This window comes from Acanthopagrus latus, chromosome 12 (genome assembly GCF_904848185.1).
Source record: "Acanthopagrus latus isolate v.2019 chromosome 12, fAcaLat1.1, whole genome shotgun sequence".
In the NCBI taxonomy this organism is placed as follows: Eukaryota; Metazoa; Chordata; class Actinopteri; order Spariformes; family Sparidae; genus Acanthopagrus; species Acanthopagrus latus.
The window spans coordinates 23,796,346-23,817,157 of record NC_051050.1 but is presented as its reverse complement, the minus strand read 5'-3'; the positions used below and the strand labels follow the sequence as shown (position 1 = coordinate 23,817,157).

The window sequence follows — 20,812 nt, the reverse complement described above, 5'->3', positions numbered from 1 at the left end:
CTTCTCCTGTCGTGCTGAATTTTTATCTCACAGAATCTTTACATCCTTTTAACTCCTCTGGATTTTGGACATTTTTAATATTTTAACTTTATGATATAGACAAAATCATTAATGGTTGACATCTCTCTGTGTATTTACCTCTGATATGTCTGATATAAACTGGATGGACAGAATATCAGATGCACGTCTCAGTTTAGTGCTCGACAACAAACAAAACCGGAATTTAATCAGCCTGCTTTAATTTTGTGCAGCTGCTGATCTGAGTGTTGGAGATCAGCTGACATGTTCGCCTCCCTCTCACCTCTCAGATGAGTAACCTGGTGGCGTCTCAGATAATGACCCACACCGACGTGGGCTCCAGAGCCAGCTCCATAGAAAAGTGGCTGGCAGTGGCCGACATCTGTCGCTGCCTCAACAACTACAACGGCGTGCTGGAGATCACCTCCGCCCTGAACCGCAGCGCCATCTACAGGCTGAAGAAGACGTGGGCCAAAGTCTGCAAACAGGTTGGAATCCGTTCATTTAAAACAGCTGTGAAGGAAATAACAGTGAACACATTCCTGATGATTTTTGTTTTGTCTTTTCAGACGAAGGCGCTGATGGACCGGCTGCAGAAGACGGTGTCATCAGAGGGGAGGTTCAAGAACCTCAGAGAGACGCTGAAAAAGTAAAATGCCGCAGAGAAAAACGCAGCGATTTTTGTTTCAGTCTTTTTAACACCCGTCTGATTTGTGCGCTGCGTCTGTGTTCGTAGCTGCAACCCTCCGTGTGTCCCGTACCTCGGCATGTACCTCACCGACCTGGCTTTCATCGAGGAGGGAACGCCCAACTTCACGGAGGAGGGCCTCGTCAACTTCTCCAAGATGAGGATGGTAAGAAACTCTTCCCTCATTCCCGTGACGCTCAGAATAATTTATCCACCGTTTCACAGTGGCTCCGTCGTTGTGTTCTCCATTAACTCTCTGATCTCTGGCGGCTCAGATTTCTCACATCATCCGGGAGATTCGCCAGTTCCAGCAAGCACCTTACAGGATAGAGCACCAACCCAAGGTGAGTAAACACCTTCACAGGGTTTCTGCAGGGTCTTTAAAAAGGCTCAAATTCTCAATTTTAGGCCTTTAAAAAGTCTAAAATACATCCATATTTTGCATATAGGTCTTAAATATGTACATTTCCGTTTCTTCCGTTTTTTGTTTTGGGGAAATGTGTTGGTGAGATTCAGAGTTAGTTCTGTGTGTTGTTCTTTTTTCTGAAGTAATCAGGAACGTAAGTGGCATTTTTGCCAACAGCCTGATTGGAATTTATCTCCGTACACTTCACCTGTTCTGTTCTGGAAAGACTTTGACTGAGGAATCTGCTACAACTATGAGAAAGTGTAAAACATTTTTTTTTTCATTTGGCTGCACAAACAATGAGAAATAAGGACTTTTTCTTTTCCACAAACAACAACAACCACCACTTGTCCCCTCTTCCCTCCACCCAGTCCTACATAATGTTGTTACAGATCCATGAAAGTGAGAAGTGATACACATCCTTCCTTTTTATCGTAAGCAGATAAACAAAAAGTAAAGTGCACAGAAAACCACAACATACAGAGAAGTAGCACTGTCAGGTTAGAGGGAGGCAGAGAGGGAAGTGAAAATTAGTGAGAGGTAACTTGTCAGAGGTGAGCGTTTCTTTTGTCCTGTAGTGTCTTTAATTTAGCTTTGTTACTAATCATACAGCCACAAACAGAGTCACATTTTTTCAGGTGTTCCCCTCAGATTCTATTTCATTTTCACCAGGTCTCAGTACAGCATGAGGTCCTGAAGCCAAACGGCGACTTTCACCCCAACAAAATCCTTCTACGTGCCAACAAGGATGCAAAGGCGATACGATCCTTAGACTTCGGAAAGTGTAAATTTAAGACTACATGCTGCTCAATCAGACAACTGCAATTACCCGAGTATACATGCCGGTGAGAAAATCGAATTACTGGCCGGAGCGAGTCATACCCCGGTACACTAGGTGGCGCTGTACCCATTTCAACTAGTGATAATAGAAACACCTCCGGCTGACCCCTTTACTTCACCAGCTACCTCGGCATTTGAGAAAGATGGCGAGGAGAAGCTACATCTTTGTACATGATAATTACACAAACTAGATGCACAGTGGCGCTCTTGCTTGCGGTTATTTCGGAGGAAAGACGCCATCGCCGTCCTTCTATTTCCGGCTCACAGCTCTCGATCTGATGGAACGTACACATGCAGGAGTAAAGCAACTGTCAGTCTAATAATCTATGAGAAATCTGACCCAGTCCGATTTCAGTCAGACTAAAGTGTAAACATGCATCTTTAAAAATCCTACCGTAGTCGGACTAACACAGTAATTCAGTTTTCTTGAGTGTCATGTAAACACACTGAGCGTCAACTTGAACAACCAGAATTCAGTTGGTTAAAAACCGTAAATTAATGAATCTGAAGCGCGGTGAACGCTCTGCAAGAGGAAACTCTCGGTGTGAAAGCTTGAAAATCTGGGATACTTAAGTTGGCTCCTAAAAGTCTCCAGTGAGTCACACTATCGCACACTTCTGTACGTATTTATCACCAAGTTCATCCGGCTCAACTCCAACACACACACACACATTTTGGGGCTGCATTTTTCCTCACTTCCTCACACAAGCCTTAAATTTTGTTGAAAAGGGTCTTAAATGTGACGTGTTCACATGTGCAGAAACTCTGCAGTAACATGACATTATTTCTGCGAACGATCTTCCTTCTTCTTCTCGTCCTCCAGGTGACTCAGTTCCTCCTGGATAAGACCCTGGTGATGGATGAAGACACCCTCTACGAGCTCTCGTTAAAGATCGAACCTCGAGTACCTCCTGGCTGATTCACTGCACAACTTTAAACTCAAAACACGCGTTCACACATTCGCCGTCTTACAGTACCAGTCATGAATTAACACAACGCCGCCGGTATTTGTGCTTAGGAAACTCAGGAGACAACGTGCCTTGAATGAACATCTGATGTGTGTGTGTGTGTGTGTGTGTGTGTGTGTTTAGTGACCAGAATGAAGTGTATAACCAACACGACTCTGCCATACGATTGAACAGTAATGACTGTAGAAAACAACCATGTTAGCTACTGAACATGGCACTGGGAAAGTTACCTGCTGCTGCTATCACACTGTAAATACCAATCGATCTGCCTCTGTAGTCTTTCACGTGAAAATCTCCAGTTTTACATTATTTGTACGATCATTAACTTGCACCAGTTTTCTTTTGGTGGCTGTGGAGCAGCGGGACAAAACGGGTTTGTTCTCCCTAACATGTGCATCGGTACTGGCCCAAAAAACATCCAGTGTGGTTCTGATAAACAGGCTGTACGTCACCTGATCAGCACAACATGACGGAGATAAAACAGAACAACAGGAGAGTAGCTGGTGATCATAACATTTAGCACGAGGAAGAAGAATTGGTGGGGGAGACCAAACACGGAGCTAAAAGAGACTCAAAGTCGGTCGCTTCCTTTGAATCTGACGATGTTTAAACTCGCAAATGTACACAATGAAAATCTGAGATGGTAAATAAATCAGTTTGGTGTTTACAGCTTGTTCTCAGTCACCAAAAAAATCTATAATCTATTATTTAACGGCTCTCACTCAAAAGTGAAAAAAATAATATTTTCAAGCTGCTTCTTTTGTAATTGATCGTGTGAGACGTTTGAGGGTCTTTAAACCAGATTTTCAATTAAAGACGTCTGTGACACACAATCACAGGGGAAGTGAAATATATCACAGTCGATACTTCATGTTTCTGCATGTTAGAGCAAAATAAAACAACGTTGTGAGTTTACACACATTCCTAATCTGAAGCTGTATTCATGGTTAAAATCTGAATTATTATTTTCTTCCATCGTTTGCTTGACAATCAAAAAGAGTTTTCATTACAAATCGCGTGTTTTCAGTTTTGTAATATTCGTTTTATATATAATTTAAATCTGATTTCTGCTCTTTTTAAACAGATTTGGCCTGAAAAGTTTCTCAAATGGTACAAACCCCTACAGATACATTTAATTTACATATTATTATTATTATTATTATTATTATTATTATTATTATTATTAGTTCCTCGTCAATGTGATTATTTTATCATGGTTATATTTTAAACCTTGTTGACTGTATTAGAATAATAGTAATATATATATTTGCACTATTGATTTGTAAAGAATGTCAATAGACTCTAAACTTCTTAGCATGAATTCAGCATGACGTCCGTCAGATTATTGTTTCCCTTGTGAGTTTTTATTAGCTTCACTTTCTTTTGGCACATTCCTGACGTCAGGACTCGCGTCAGTGCGTTTAGTATATAAAAACCCTCGCTTTCTTACATTCCTGTATTCTCTGAAATTCCGAGTTTTGCTGTTGTATTTTTCCATGAATTTCTCTGTGTAATGTACAGATATTTACACACAATAAAAGCAAAAAATGTGACTTATAATGTAGCTACAAGTTCTTTTTTTATGGCCGATAGAGGAGGATATGATCGGTTCACTGGAGCTGAACACACGTCATCTTCAGAGAACAGATCGACAAATTAAATTAGATTAAATACATCTTATCAGGAAAACTCTTGGTGGTATAGGCTGCATTATGCATGGCAGGTAAAGGAGAAAAAGTAAAGGCTGCAAACCAGGAAGAAGAAGAGGAAGGAGAGGAGTTTGTGTTAATGTTAATGTTTTGAAAATATTGTTATTTAAACTTTCATGCCAATAAAGAAGAGAGAAGAGGAGGAAAGAGGAAGAAGGAAGAAGAGGGAAGAAGGAGGAAGAGGAAGCAGAGGAAAGAAGAGGAAGGAGAAGAAAGAAGAAACCAGTTGTCGAGAAAATCTACAAGCCAAAAGCAAGAAGCTAAAGACAAAGAAATGCACTGCAAATACAGAAACACACTGCAAATAGCTTCTATAATCTGTTCTGGTTTTATCTGACTTCCTCCTTTGCTGCTGCAATAAGTACTGCGGCCACTAGAGGTCGCTGCCTAACAAATGTACATATGGTTCGTAATAAACGTCCAACACGGTCGACATATACTTCACTTTTTTCTGATGCGGACAGGCTGGAAAAAACAAAAGTTTCCAAGAGACTCGAAAACTCGGTTGTGTTGTTTGAATTTGCTGTCAGATTTGTTTTCTGCATTTCCATTTGTGTGGTTTTTTTTTTAAGTGGCTGTGTGTAAAGCTCTCAGTGAGTAAGTGGAGTAATGAGGAAGTGTGTGTGTGTGTGTGTGTGTGTGTGTGTGTGTGGCTGGAAATATCAAGGTCAAACTGGACAGTGACATCGGACCCTCGGTGGTCATAGTTAATCACGGCTCAACAGGACCGGCGGTCTGAGCGGTTGTAGCTCACGCCGCCGGCCCTCGATTGGTTCGTCGAGGTTTGTCTCTGAACTTCTGATTGGCCTCCGGTTTGTAATCCCAGACGAGGAGGCGGAGCCCCCCGAGAGAGGAGAGGGACCAGCTCTTAAAGAAGAGACCTTCAGCAAGGAGGCAGAGCAGCTTTCCTTCAGGTACTGTACCTCCTTTTCCTTTATTTCTCTTGTAGAGACGCTAACGTAGACATCAGAGTCTGTTAAATCATTTGTGCAGCATGAGAGCTACAAGCTTGAGTGCTGATGTACTCCTTTTTTTTGACATTTACAGTTAATCTGAGGGGGTTTACCTGTGAGTGCATGTTTTAAATGTCAATATATGTGTAACAGGAGAGGTAGAGGCAGGATGTGGTGACTTTAAGGTGATATAAAGCTGATAAAACACTACACAGAGGGAGATGAGATTAAAAGAGGTTCTAACTCTGCAGTCAAAAGTCCCTGTGAGAGTCTCTCTGGTGCTCTTTGACCGTGAACATCTACTTTTAAAACTCTGACTAAGTGTTTAATTTGAAACACCTGATGAAGTGTAAACTCGTCTGTGTCCTCCGGAGAGGACGAAGCTGCACGTAGACTCCAGAGTTAAAAGGTCACGCTGCTCTGGGGAGGGCAGGCTGATCTGAGGTCTGTGGTGGTTTTGTTTTAATCCTGACCGTAAGACCATGTGATCTGATCTAGTATCAGTCAGCGGGGGTTAGCAGAGCACAGAATGACCTAGATGTCCACCGGTGTCTAAATTTGACTTCTCATCCAGAGTAAAAGTCGGGTCAGTCGATCGTTTCCTCACTTCTGTCCTTCGTTTTCTGCTGTTCCACGTCCTTCACCTGCCTGTCGGCGCCTGTTTCCATCCCGCGGTCCGTCCTGGCTTCATGAGTCCGGTCTTGTGACCAGTTCAGAATGTCACTGCGTTGTCAGCCAGAGATGGCTTGGTTCTTGGCACCGGGTCCTGGCAGCAGAACCGCCCTCCAGTGATCTATAAATAATGTTCCCACCAAAGTCCAAAGACACTGACCTCCACACAGTGAGGGGGAACGAGTCAGTGGGGAAAATTCAGGAGATAAAACGTCACCTGATGTCTTTAATTCATCAGCTGAGTGCAGGAGACCGATCAGCCGTCTCCTCTTGGACCAGGATTAACAGAGTCCTGATGGTCCTCACAGCCTCCACCTATATTAAGACACAGTCTGTGAAGGACGACCCGGATCGTGACCTTCCACTCACTGAGTGAAAACTTTCATTCAGGTTTCAAATTCTTACTTCTAAATCTATTCAGACGATATTTAGGATGCACACAGTCTGTAAAAGTCTTTCCTGTGAGCTTAACGCAGACGTCTTCCGGTATGAAACCATGAAACCAGCCGTGCTGTGGGCGGCGGACTGGTAATGCTAAGAGGCTAAGAGCATCTGCCGCGGCCCCCGACCGGCTGTAAGCTCGTTACTGCATTAAACAAAAAGGTGTCTGTGTGAAGGGGGTTGTCGAAGTGGGAGAGGAGGATAACATCCACCGACACGAGTTCACCTCAGCGCTTAACAGCAGCAGAGGAAGAATAAAAATACAAGTAGTACAAAAGTCAAGACTGCTAAATATAAAATGTGTATTAAAAAAAGCAAGAAATATTTGAAAGGCCTTTCAGATTTTCAAATTAAAAGACCTACATGGAGTTTAAAACACAGAGGATGGTCGCAAAGATAATAATAATAATCCAAACATCTAAAAGCTAGTCGAGTAAAAGTGTCGTGTTAAAGTATTACCTCACCCATGTGAATATTAATTGAGTAAAAGTGCTGAAGTATCTGGTAACAAATGTGCTCAAGTGTCAGCAACATGTTTAAGAAGGACGCACACGAAGTACAAGCGTGCAAAAGAAATTGAATGTTTAATTCCAAATAATATCAAATCTAAACAGAGTTATGAGAGCAGGAACCAGAACTTCTCTCCCTAAACTGAGAGGAAATACGTTAACTGAACCAATAAAGCTAAAACAGGACGACTAAGCCTCCATCCTGCCAGGTGTCGCTCATTATCTTCTGAGGAGCAGTTCATACTGCTAACGAGCTAATGAGCTAACAAGCTAACGAGCTAACGAGCTAGCTTCCTCGACCTTGGACATTTGCAGAGCGTTTCATTAATCAAATTGTCTTTTCTCTCTCTTTTTTTTTTTTCTTTCCAGCTCTTTTGCTTCTGACAGAGATTTTACAAACCAGCGGACAAAGATGGCGAGCACCTTCACCCGTCTGATCTCCGGCCGCAACACGGCGGTGCTGCTGGCCAGTCTGGGCGCGGGAACCGTGGCCACCGGCTTGTTGTTGAGCGAGAACAGCACCCTGGCTGCCGAGGCCAAGAAGATGCTCTATCCTCCCAGGTGAGAGACAGAGTGACCTCCACAGATGCAGCACGAAGGTGCAGCACCTCGCCGAGCAGGTGAATTAATGTCGATTATAAGAAGGAGGTATGAAGGGCGATGACCTCGATTATCTGCCAACACAGAGGCTGACGACAGGCTTCACTTTGTTTCTGCAACTGAAAGGTGACGCCAGGACAGAAACGTGGACCGTTAATGAACCCATTCATGTGTCCGATCAGAACCGTACAGTAGACAGACACATTTTAAGGATCAGTGTAACCGTGAGGGATTTTGTGTGAAAGAGCACATGAGGTCACGGCAGCCGCGCTGGCAGCCGGACTGCAGTATCGCTGACGTCTCAGGTTTCAACTACGCTACCTTTGACTCACTGACTCTCTCACCTCCTCGTTTTAAACACTATCAGTCTGTATATACACGCAGAGTAACGACCGGCGACTGTACATGAGTCACAAGTATCCACAAAAATCAGGTTTTATATAAAAGCTCCTTCAGGAAATGTAACTTTTTTATAAAACATGGCTGCAAATGTCCCAAAGAAATATCCCCGAGGTCTCATCATCAATCGCCCCCGAAGTTTAAAAATCTCTCCACCTCTTCCTCTCCGTCAGCTCCGACTTCCCCGACCTGAGGAAACACAACAACTGCATGGCCTCGGCTCTGACTCCGGCCGTCTACGCCCGACTGAGGGACAAGCTCACCCCCAACAACTGGACCCTGGACCAGTGCATCCAGACCGGAGTGGACAACCCGGGACACCCTTTCATCAAGACGGTGGGCTGCGTGGCTGGTGACGAGGAGAGCTACGAGGTAAGAGGGGTCGAAGGTCGCAGTTTGTCGCGCCTCATTTATCGTGCGGGTCCAGAGATTTGTTTCAGAGCTTCACCTCTGACTTTGTGTTTTGTCCCTGCAGGTGTTTGCTGAACTCTTCGACCCCGTCATCAAAGACAGGCACAACGGCTACGACCCCAAAACCATGACCCACCCCACCGACCTGGACGCGTCCAAGGTGTCCGACCCAAACCGTCCCTCCCAGATCCCTCCATCCGTCTGCTGCTCCACCTTTTATAAAAAAAACAATAACATCTTTCTTTCTGTCTCTCTCTCCTGTGTGGACCTCCAGATCACCAATGGCGTATTTGATGACAACTACGTGCTGTCGTCTCGCGTCCGTACCGGCCGCAGCATCCGCGGGCTGAGCCTCCCCCCGGCCTGCTCGAGGGCCGAGCGCCGCGAGGTGGAGCGGGTGGTGGTGACGGCCCTGGCCGGTCTGAAGGGAGACCTGGCCGGACGCTACTACAGCCTGGGAGACATGACGGAGAAGGAGCAGCAGCAGCTCATCGATGTGAGTTCAACCCTCCTAGTTTTATCTTGGTGTGACCTTCAGGCGTCCTGAACCGCTGCCCGACTAGAATTAAAACACGAGACATAATAAATGTACAAGTTAAAAATCATATTGGAGAGTCGAAAGCGGTCGCAGTGATGATGGCGAGGCCGCGTCTGTCCTCGGTCGTTGAGATTTCTGTTCTGATTGTTTCACGCTGCGCCACATTAGGATCACTTCCTGTTTGACAAGCCCGTGTCTCCGTTGCTCACTTCGGCCTTCATGGCCCGAGACTGGCCCGACTCCAGAGGGATCTGGTAAGGCCGACACAGTTTAGTGAAACCTCATCCCCCCCCGAGCTGCAGATGTAGAGCCTGTGAAGTCCTCCCTCACCTGTATTCAGTTGTCTCTCTCCCAACGTCAGAAATAAGTCCTTCCTCTCCTCTTTAACGTCCTCCTTCCTGTTTTCTTCCCCCACCCGTCTCCACCTCCACCCTCAGGACCACTTCCTGTTTGACAAGCCCGTCTCTCCACTGTTGACATGTGCCTTTATGGCCCGAGACTGGCCAGACGCCAGGGGCATCTGGTAGGGTCCACACGGCTCCTCCTGCATGTCTGCTGTGTGAACTAACATCCACATCCTGATCCACATCAGTCATATATTTATATCATCAACAGTGATATATTTTAATATCTTCCTACCTCCTCTGACACCCGATAGAATAATCCAGTTATTGCTCTGCCTTCGATGCAAAAAATACCAACAGGAAATTGTGTTTGTGCGTCCCGTGTGGTGTGTTATTGTGCATTACAAATGCATGTGTCTCTCACATCGAGCTGCATGAATATTAAAGCGTCTACGAATTACGAAATCGGGTCCTGTGTGACCGTGAGTCACCTCGTCCTAATGAAAAGAGTGTTTTCGCCCGGAGAGCTCTTTATTGACTTCCTTCAGCTGGTTCTCCTCAGGCACAACAATGAGAAGACCTTCCTGATCTGGGTGAACGAGGAGGACCACACCAGAGTCATCTCCATGGAGAAGGGAGGCAACATGAAGAGAGTGTTCGAGAGATTCTGCAGAGGACTCAAGCAGGTACGGTGGAGATGATGCATGACGCTGATGTGCAACCCGGTCGTCAGAGTGAAAGTTAAACCAGGGAAAAGTTAAAAACTGCAGCTTTCTGTTTGTTTAGGCAGAATTCTCCTCTGTTTTTATGATCTGCTCAGGTTTAAACACCAAAAAGCATGTTGTTAGAGATAAAAAAACAACATGGTTTGGATTAAATCGCCAGTTTTGGTTGCTGCAAAACAGCTGGTGATGTCAGGAAGTCTCCAGCTATCCTTAGTCAGTTGTAATAAAGACGTTTTATGTTAAACATGTCAAAGACTTTTAAGCTTGTCAACATCAGCTGTTCTCTGTGCTCGTCTCTGACCTCGTGATTTTCCCACCAGGTGGAGCACCTGATCCAGGAGAGAGGCTGGGAGTTCATGTGGAACGAGCGTCTGGGCTACATCCTCACATGTCCCTCCAACCTGGGCACCGGCCTCAGGGCGGGCGTGCACGTACGCCTGCCAAAACTCAGCAAGGTAACACACACACACACACACACACATTGAGTTTTTAAGTAAATATTCATGCCTCCATTTTAAAGATGTACTTCTTCAGGAGGGTTTGGAGCTGAGCAGAGTCAGGAATCAGGATCATGTTCACTTTTGCATATTGTGCTCCTGGGGATAAATTAACTATCCCCCTCCCCCTCCGTGGTTACGACAAGATCTTAAATGTTTGAAATCACTCTGCAGGACTCACGTTTCTCCAAAATCCTCGACAACCTGCGGCTGCAGAAGAGAGGCACGGGAGGCGTGGACACAGCCGCCACCGGAGACACCTTCGACATCTCCAACAACGACCGTCTGGGAAAGTCTGAGGTGAGGGTCCAGCAAACGCTGAGGACCAAAATTTATTGACATGAAAAGTCCTTGTGTGTGGTGGAACTTAGCAGATATTGTTTGTTTCACTGTTTCTCGTTATTCTGTAAGATCTTCGTTTCAACACGTAACATCTTGAACCCTCTCGGATCGTCGACCTGTTTTGCTGCAGAAAGTGAACGATGCTGGTTGTACTTTCAGGTGGAGCTGGTCCAGCTGCTGGTCGACGGGGTCAACTACCTGATCGAGTGTGAGAAGAGGCTGGAGAGGGGACAGGACATCAAAGTCCCCGCTCCCATCACTCAGTTCAGGAAGTAAGAGCCGGGACTCGTCGAGCCGTCGGCGTCGGCTCTCAGCTCGGTGCTCCGTCTCCCAGTGGAGGCGGTGGACGACCGCAGATCGCCGTCTGTCCACCGCTCCAGAGGACGTCTTCAGTCGTCCTGCAAACATCACAAATCTTTAGGGAAACCTAATCTTAGACAGGGGAGAATTCTACCTCAAGTTAAGGTCTTCACTGTAACCCTGACTTCAATAAAACCAACAGTATTAATCACTGACCGCTGTCCTGGGTCGCTTTATTTACAGATCTCATGTTTGTGTCAGCACGAGTCAGATCTGTGGTGTCCTCACCTCACAACTCAACAGGATGCTTACGTTTTCATCTCGTAGCTGGTTTGAGTCCTGAGGGTCGAGAGAGAGCGAGAGAGATCCTAACGTAGCCTGAGTCAGTAAGAAACTCCTGAGTCAGAAAGAGACAGAAGCTTGTATCACAGTGAGGAGGTGTAGAAAATGTTGTCTCGTCTCAACGTCGACGAGTTTCTTGTTTTTTCTTTCAGTTAAATGTCTAAAATAAGGTGTGTTGTTACAGCAGGCTGGAGATGTTTACAGGTTTTGTTCTACAACATAATACATAATTAAATGTCCCACAGTTTAATTATAAAGTTTCTTCTCTGTGTTAAAAACAGTTGTCGGGGACATTAAACGAGACTCGTCTACTTACTAGTTTGTCTTTACAGGAACACTTTAGTTACACACTGTTCTAACTCTGACTTCACGACTTGTTCAGTTTATAGAAAACCTGTGTAGTAATTGTGCAGTAACACTGTTAGTGGTGGTGACGTCATTTGACTGTGATGTGAACTGTGAGCTTTTTACTGAAACACATTTAATTTACGCTTCTAAAATCATAAAGTGTTCATCTGCAGAGATCATCTTGATGTACAAAGTGTGTAAGTATCATAAATTTGTGTTTGTCACGGATTATTTTCAACAGTAATCCTCCAAACCAAACCAGGACCAGGCTAACTTCTGGGTTAGCCTACATTTATTTATCATGCAGGGAATGTGAAGGATATCCTACTTTGTCTCTCTGATGACACTCGTGAGACTGAAAGTAAAGTAAAATTATTTGTGTCAGCTTTGTCAGAAATCCTTTATGTACATATATTTTCTTAGTTTCCAAATATGTCAGTGTTGTGATCTAATTCCTGCTGTGTAATCGTCGTGTTCAGCGTCTAGATGTAAGAAATGCTACGATATGTTGTGGACTCATTGTGTTTTCCATCTCACTGAGGCATTTACAGGTCAGCTGGAGATTTATTTTAGATGTGTATCTTTAAATTCAGGCCAGCAGCAACTACAAAGTGGGGAAACAAAATCAGCTTATAGTCTTCTGAAAGAGCCCAAAGCCATGCCAGTGCTATAAAATGAGATTTTTTAAATTTACTTTAGGCTCCATGTTTGATTTTACAAACATTTTCAGGGACGGTTTTTAATATTGTTGGTTAAAAACTCCAGCGGATCTCAAAATGAAAAGGCAGTGAAGAGTCTCCAGTTAATAAACACAACAATACACACTTGATTAAGCATCCATCGCAAATCTTTATTCATTAATCACCGTCTGTGCTCCACCGGCAGCTGGATGTATTGCCTTACATGTGTGTGAGCCATGATTCGTCAGCCATCAGGACACGTTACCTAGCTAATGTTGTGTAATTAATGAAAGAAAGCCAATTAGAGCCGTTTAACTGCTGTTCACAGACATACCGCAGGTTGAAAACCAATCAGTGCTTTTAATATCTTAAGTATGCAAATATTGACAGCTTTGTGCCGAGCAGATGAACAAGAGTTGGTAAAAAAAATAATAAAATGAAAATAAAAAAGAGAGACCCTGCATGTAATTAAAAGCCAACGTCTGCAGAAGTGAAGAGCTCTGTGTTAATGTTGGTGCTTAGACTAATTGACAACATAAATTAACAAAAGTTTAGAAAAAAAAAAAAAGGAAACCTGGAGAATTACAACAACCAGTAATAGATCAAAACATAAAGAGAAGTCCGATTTCCCACCCGCAGAAACACATGATATACTGCTCACCGACACTACGCACTACCTGGGAGGACAAACAGAGGTGGAAGGATTTTTAATTTTCATCTCAAAATACAAAAACACGTCAGAGGAAACATCGATGTTGTTGCATTTTCATAGATTTCTGTGATTACATGTTGAATTCTGCACCGGTTATAAACTTTGCTTTTGCATGTACTGCGACAGGTGACTTCACAAAGTACAGTGTATCTCGAGGGAAGAGGAAACAAAAGAAAAACAGTTAGAAACATCAGCATTAGATGCTGCGCACTGGTCGTTAAACTTTGAGAACAAAATTTAATCAATCTGTAAAACATGTTTGCATCAGCCAATGATTAATCTGAGAAAACATTCCCACATTTAAAAGTTAGCAGAACAGCACTTTTTATTTATTTATTTTTTTCCTGACATGTTACTTTCCTGGATGCCACCTCTTGATATTTTTCGTATTTTTTCTAAAAAGAAATCAGTAGAAAGAAGTCAAAACAACCAAAGGGTGACACCTAGAGGCCAGAGCCTGCCTACTCACCTAAAAGTCCTGCTTTTCTTTTTGGCAAAGTGAAACAGAAACACAAGCCTCTATTACGGAGTGGTTTGGAGAGTGCTAAAACAATGCGGGGACGCGGGACAGGGGGCATCTCTGTGTAGTTTGGGGATAAGAACAGAGAGTCAGGCTGGGCTCTTTAAAACAGGAAACAGAAAGGAGGCCAGCAGCTGTGAACGTCAGTGTTGTGCCGTCAGTCAACGGGCCGCTTCTCACTGTGTTTCCTTGTGAACTCCTCGGCGTTCTTCATGAATTTTGCACGATCTTTGCTGAACTCCTCCGCCAGGTCGGCCCGCAGCGGATGCTCCGGCTCAGGGGTGGTCACCAGAGCAACTAGACTCTCGATCACTGGAAGAGAAAGGCAACAGAAAACGTGAGATTAATGCAGAAAAATCTGTTTTTATATCCATTAAATATTCACCTGCTTTACACGGCTGAACGACAACGACCACATCACGGTTTTTAAGCCTCCGCTTGCGTGCTAGGTGAGCAATTCTGATTAATTTGAATGGCCGCCATCTTTATTTCATCTGCTATCAAGTTTATATATAAAACTATGGTCAGGAGTCAATGAGGAATGTCAGCTGCAGGAGGTTGTTATCAACGTGTGACAGCTAATGGTATCCTCCAGTTACACCAGTGGTTTATAGGCCAGTATGTGAACAACTACGTTCACCAAGCACCTGGTTGTTTATGCGACTGTGTGGTTCAAAAACAAGAATCTCTCCAGTCGTTCATTGCTGAACCAGAGCTGCTGATTTTGACGTAGCGAAAGCTCACTGCTGCTTCTCTGAAATCCAAAGTGTTTCCACACTGCTGACTTGTTTCTGAACGGGGAGTTAATATCCCCATGGTCTTGTTCTTCGCGGCGTTCCCATTTAAATGTTTAGGAAGGAGGTGGATTTTCAAAATAAAGCTGGATCGTTAACTGTTTTTACTTTGCACCTATCACACTGGATCGATGGATCGCTAAACCTCTAATCGATGCTACGACTTAGCTCTTATACTCGCCACTCCGGGGAAGAGTTTAGAAAAACACCAGCGTCATGTCAAAAACGTAGTTTGAAGGGAAGGAGAGTGTGGACATTCACGCGTGTCCCTGGCCTCACCCTGGCAGGTTTTTGTGGCTGGCTTCCAGTTCTCGACGCTGATGATGGGCAAGCAGATCTGGCCTTTCTCGTCAATGTTGGGATGGTAGATTTTTGTCTTGAAAGTGACCTTGGGTGGCTTGAACGGGTACTCTGCAGGGAAGATGATCTCAATGCGAAAGGCTCCTTTGTCATACGGAGGGAACTCCTAGAAAACACACACACAAAAAAAAACAGGAGTTTGTAGATTGGGGAAACAAAAATAGGTTGCACTAATATTCTAACGTTTTTAAAAAGCAACAGAAGTTCTGGCAGCACCGATCCAATACTTACAGGAACAATGATCCCTTGCCAGGTCATACAATTTGATTCATCCACTTGAATGTTTTTGAAACACTTCATGCCATTCTGGCGCATATCGTCGAGCTCCTTGAAAAAAAATAAAAAGGACAAAAAGACATTTGATAACGGTGCAGCCAAGTAAAGCCTACTAATGAGAAATACTGATGAGTCATATTCGTCTAAACAAGAGGAGACGGAGGTAGATCTCTTAAGACTTTCACGACCAGGTTGTACCGAAAGTGATTTAATATTAACTCTGCTGAACGTCTCTGCCGTTTGCTGGGTCGTTTATCTCTGTAGATTTATCTCTGCGTCTGTTGGAGTTTGACACACAGAGAGAAGTCATGGTGCCTTCAGGTGCACATCTTAAATTGTGTAATCTCTACTGCAATAGCCATGAGGGTCTTTTAAAATGAGAAAAGATTCCTTTTTTATTTTCCTTAGTTGAGATGCATTAGGCCTACATCTGTTGCAGCGTTATTTATTCTGCCTAAACTGACCTCAAAGGAAAACACAATTTATAATGTTTTACTTTGTTTATATGTGGCGGACCCTGCCACCATTTTAGCTTCAACGTGTGTTCTGGGACCTTATTTTCCTCTGAGAACAGCTCGTTTATTCACATGTGGAAAAATAAATGTCTGCGTTTGTATTATTACCTTGTTAACAATGTAAATATCAAAATTCTGAGTTTGAATTTCTTCTGACCCTTTGAAAAATTAGATGTTAAATAATAATATCCAGTCCGTTTCTGGATAGATTTAAAAAAAATAAAATAAATAAAAATACAGTCGTCGCAAAATTATAGCAGCAAACTCGACCATACTGTTGTAAAACTGGTTCCCAGGTAGCCTTCGCTTGTCAAGTTGTTTTACTGCAGTATTTTAAAATAATGAATTACTAAAACTAATTGAAAAGTTAAATGTTACTCTGTTGTCACTATTTGTTCCAGACCCCTGACCTTCAATAAAGCCCCTGTAACAGACTGTACAGGTGAGCCAACAAAGAGGCCGACGAGTGTTTCTGATAAGTTCGTGATAACAATCGCGATGCTTCAGGAACAACTGGGGGGAATAACGTCCGCTGCATGGAAGTGATTTACAGGAGCTGTGTACACAGTTACATCACTTCTCCTCAGTGAGTCAGGTCCACTCTGCTCCGCTCAGTTTATTGGACACAAAGTGCATTCTCCTAACACACCTCTCACATGACTACTGTAATGTCATTAACAAGGGCATCTTAGAATCACAGGTTTCAATTAGTGTTCAGTCGTGAAGCACAATGTCGTCTTGTTCTCTGCTCATTTCTGTTACAGAGCAATGTGTTGTGCATCTTTACTAACACTTATATTCTCTTAATGTGGCTTTTATTAACTATTAAATCTATTGGTAGCAATCACTTAGCATTTGATCATATTGAAATTTGTCCAGGTGATATCTTAAAATGTCAGGTATCACTATTTTTATTAGTTATAATGGCCTTCAATGACATGACAAGGGTTTTGTCTTTGGTTTAACAACAGCTGTATCATAATTAGATGTTTTTTTTCTGTCAATTAATGCAGTAATCTGTTAATCATTTCAGTTTGAGCTTCAGTACAACACTCTTAATCTGTCAATGAGATGAGCGGGTAATCCTAGTTGTTCCTCTCATGTATAAACATTACATTCAGGTTCACAGAGCTCAGTTCTTCTTGTTTAATATAAGACAAATACTAACAAGCATGAATACAAAGTACCATCAGAGAAACGTGCGATACCTCGTATAAACTAACATATGCCATTTCTAGTCATCATGTCTTTGTGGATTTGGATATTCAGTCCCAACATTACAGGTGACAAATCTTTTTTTTTTTCTTTTTTTAAATGACACAACAGACTAAATACATTTTCACCCAGGTGGTCAGAAGAGACTGAGATTCTGAAAATACCTTTAACATATTTCATTTCCTCTTCCAAGTTCTGAACATCAGTGATTTGTGCTTCCTGTTGCCGTTAAAATTAATACATTTAAAAGCGCTCTACTTCGGCTCTGATGCAGCATCCTTTCTCTGTCGTCACCACTCTGTCCCGCCCACAACGCTATCTGATTGGTTACACGTCACGAGTCATAGCCAATCAACACGGAATAACCTGAATCTGCACGTAACCAGGAAGTGAAGTTGTTGAATGATGTAATGATGGATGAGTGTAGAGTTAAAGAAAAGCATCCATCACTAGTTGTTTATTTTGACTGAAAATTGGTTATCAATTTACTTGATAACTATTGTCAACTATCAACAATATTGCCAACAATTTTGGAAGTCAATTTAAGAATTTTTTTCTCTACTTCTAACTAAATGTGACTCTTCTTCTCAACCTTTGAGTTGTGGAAGAAATAAGACACCTGAGGACGTCGTCTCAGGCTTTGGGTAAAATTGATGGATATCTTTCACCATTGTTTATTGAGAAAATAATCAATAATGTAAATAACAGTGAGCGTTAGGGATGCAAATTTTAAGTAACTTCTTTAAAACAGTAGTCAGCTGCCTTAACAACTGATTAATCATTAATAATATATGAAACATGTTGGATCTTTTTCCCCTCAGAAAACTGTTTTAACCACTGACATGATCTGTTTTTGATGTAAAATCAGCCGGCTACATTAGGAGATAAAAGAACAGATATGGTAAAAATAAAGTTACTTGAATGTTTAATGAAATAACACCAAAAAAATAATGACTTCATTTTAATTACAGAGCTTTTGTCTGTCGCTGTTCAACAACTGGCAACAAAATCCAGCCCGTACTGAGGCGACTAAAGGGCTAAAACGTGAAATCAGTCTTTTTGTATTTCTTAAAATTACTGCAATCTGTTACTGTAGAAAAATACTTTGATGTATCCATGCTCATCTCTGACATGTTTTGGTGATTAATCCATTAATCATTAACATATCAGGGATGATAATGATTAATGGGTTAATAATATGTTATTAAAAAATACAAATTCCACATAAACTGATATTATTGCATTTTACTAGTAGCATCAGTGTAGGTTGGATCTTTTTGGGGCCACATGTCATTATTTTGTGTTTTTAAAGTCAATCAAGTAGCTTGTTCTTGTAACTGTACTCTAATTTAACATCGAACACAGATATAAGTGGTTAAAAGAGTTTTCTAGTGGGGGGGAAAAAAGAAGGCCAAAGGCCATTTCATATAATATTAATGATTAACTGGCTGTTAAGGCAGCCGACATATCATTTAAGGAAAATAAAAAATGTACATCCCTAATCTGCCCAGTGATGTCTGTAAGGTGTTGTGGTGCACATATGACAGTTTTATAATTTAGAAGATAACTAGCTGATTACTCATGATGTAAATAACCTTCTGGTACTTTTCCTGGCGTGCTGGAGAGCAGACAGGAGCAGGTGAGATCATATCACCTGAACAATCAACTGCATCTGTACAAACTGTTCTACTTCCTGTAATCACTTACACACACACACACACACACACGTACACACTTCACTGTCGTTTACCTGAACTGAAAAAAAGAGAGGAAGGAGGAGCCCGTGTGAGGAATTCAAGAAGTAGTAGTCTTGACTCCTCACTCAACATGATCACATGGGGAATTCCTCACCCGGGCTCATCCAACGAATCAAAACCAAAAATGGTTCTGTGTGTCACGCCGAAAGTGCAAGTGTGAGACGATCAGAAAGCTAACTCGGCGTTCGTCGACTCAAATAAGTTCCAGATACGAGCGCAGACGTCCATCACGACGTTACAGAGGTGTTACCTGGACTAATTTTTATACTATTTTGATCGATTCCTCTGTGTGATAAATCGGCCAGTTTGGGTCTGACGTCACGTCCCAACCCCAAAGTCTCCATGTTTTCGTGTCTGCCTTCAGACGGTGACAGCGCGTAAAACAAGCCGCCACAGTTCTCAGTTTTATAAGCGGCCCCCCCCAGTTAAAAATATAAACACATCGTGCGAATTGGTGTTTTATCCGGTAGTTTTCTCCTCTAACTGCTGAGTCACGCCCCGCCGGCCTCCCAAACTAACTACGGTTAAACTAGTTACCTCTCAGTCACCGTCTGTCGGACGTCATTATCCTTTCGTTTTTGTCGGACAGACGAACGCAAAAACAAAAAAAAAACCCAAAAACCCTTGCGTTCATTTTCCCCCCCGTCGACGGGTGTGTGGCTACACGCGCGGAGCCGAAACAAGTTAGTCAAACCCTCGTAAAGTGGTGTGAAATGTGATGATACGTTTTATTTTTTACCTTCAGTAGTCTCCTACACCCAGCCATTGTGGTGCCGCTGTCGTCTTCTTCGTCTTCTTCCTGTTTCTTTGCGTTCCTCCTCGACTTCTTCTGCTTCGACTTCTTCTTCTGCGTTTTTAAATTTTCTGGAGCATCATCGGGAGTCAGTAAGCGACGCGGCGGCGCAGTACCGCCACCAGGTGGTCCGGAGCGGAAGCGCAGATAAATCAACTACAGTCACTTTCAGCTTTTGTGTTTTATTCTGCTTCGCTGTTACATTATTTAAACATTTGTAGGAATTATATTTTATTCTTTCACTTCATTCTTTTTTTTCATTTTTGCCTGTTTTATCACTTGTATTGTATTTATGTATTTATGATCAATCAAACAATCAAACTTTATTTAAGTAGCACCTTTCAAACAAAATGCAGTTCAGAGTGATTTACAAAGATACAAACAAGCAATACAAATCAAATAAAATCTGGCTCTTAAAATTTGATTTGGAAAAGTTTAAGGAATATAACAAAAGAATAAGAATAATTAGAACAACAGTAAAATGTGAATAAAATATATATGAATTATAGTAAATAGTCAAATTAATCGACACATTGACAATATGAATGTCAGATTTATTTTAAGTATTTGTCTGGTTATATACTGTATATATTTACACTAATGTATTTATTTGTTTAGGCTTACTTTATTTATCCCAACACTGATCTGTGGACTGTTGAAATAAATGAATAGATAGATAGATAGATAGATAGATAGATAGATAGATAGATAGATAGATAGATAGATAGATAGATAGATAGATAGATGAAAATGTTTTGTGTATTTTGTCCACAAGTATAAGATTTAAACGGGGTGGACTTGAAATTAAAACCTTATTGATACAAAAAAAGTGTAAATGTATTTTTTACTGTAATATACTGAATTCACTCAGATTAGAACTGGTCCAAATGTTTATTGTTGTTACTGTTATCTTTTACTGTATGTGTCACTGTGCTCTGCTTTAATCAGAGCAGCTGTTATCAAATGCATTGAACTGGAGGGATTAAACAGGTGTCCACTGTACAGCAGGTGACCAACCTCAGTACATTACTGCACAGGAGAGGGAACAGCTGCCACCATGTGGTACTGAAGTGTTACTACACAGGAGGAGAAGAGTCACTCAGAGGAGATGACAGTCAGTTCATCTTATTAAAGCTTTAT

General features: G+C 42.4%; 3 protein-coding genes across 8 annotated transcripts in view; 2 read left to right on the top strand and 1 right to left on the bottom strand.

The window, feature by feature from the left end:
• The window catches only part of rasgrf2a (Ras protein-specific guanine nucleotide-releasing factor 2a), a 39,786-nt gene extending 35,302 nt beyond the window's left edge, over positions 1-4,484 (top strand). For all 4 annotated transcript variants that reach the window (XM_037116631.1, XM_037116630.1, XM_037116628.1 and 1 more), the window contains 5 exons: positions 309-506; positions 588-667; positions 755-872; positions 982-1,050; positions 2,776-4,484. In XM_037116631.1, coding sequence (XP_036972526.1) covers positions 309-506; positions 588-667; positions 755-872; positions 982-1,050; positions 2,776-2,871 — 561 coding nt within the window. In that variant the 3' untranslated portion in view covers positions 2,872-4,484. The remainder of the gene's footprint in view (positions 1-308; positions 507-587; positions 668-754; positions 873-981; positions 1,051-2,775) is intronic.
• A 905-nt stretch (positions 4,485-5,389) lies between these two features.
• On the top strand, positions 5,390-11,575 carry ckmt2a (creatine kinase, mitochondrial 2a (sarcomeric)). 3 transcript variants are annotated; one of them, XM_037118323.1, is made up of 9 exons: positions 5,390-5,543; positions 7,574-7,765; positions 8,377-8,575; positions 8,679-9,110; positions 9,590-9,675; positions 10,059-10,182; positions 10,542-10,676; positions 10,893-11,018; positions 11,220-11,575. In XM_037118323.1, exons 2-9 carry the CDS (start codon positions 7,617-7,619, stop codon positions 11,334-11,336), a joined length of 1,368 nt encoding a protein of 455 aa, XP_036974218.1. In that variant the 5' UTR covers positions 5,390-5,543; positions 7,574-7,616; the 3' UTR covers positions 11,337-11,575. The 3 variants fall into 3 exon arrangements, with proteins under 3 accessions (XP_036974218.1, XP_036974220.1, XP_036974219.1); XM_037118325.1 differs by lacking the exons at positions 5,390-5,543; positions 9,590-9,675 and adding an exon at positions 9,321-9,406 and having other exon boundaries at positions 7,541-7,765; positions 8,679-8,774; positions 8,889-9,110; XM_037118324.1 differs by lacking the exon at positions 5,390-5,543 and having other exon boundaries at positions 7,544-7,765; positions 8,679-8,774; positions 8,889-9,110.
• A 1,304-nt stretch (positions 11,576-12,879) lies between these two features.
• ube2l3a (ubiquitin-conjugating enzyme E2L 3a) lies at positions 12,880-19,764 on the bottom strand. The gene is made up of 4 exons (XM_037117689.1): positions 19,619-19,764; positions 15,348-15,443; positions 15,036-15,222; positions 12,880-14,274 (listed from the first exon to the last, which is right to left on the bottom strand). The coding sequence occupies exons 1-4, from the start codon at positions 19,643-19,645 to the stop codon at positions 14,120-14,122; spliced, it is 465 nt and encodes a 154-aa protein (XP_036973584.1). The 5' UTR covers positions 19,646-19,764; the 3' UTR covers positions 12,880-14,119.
• Between the last annotated feature and the right edge of the window lie 1,048 nt (positions 19,765-20,812).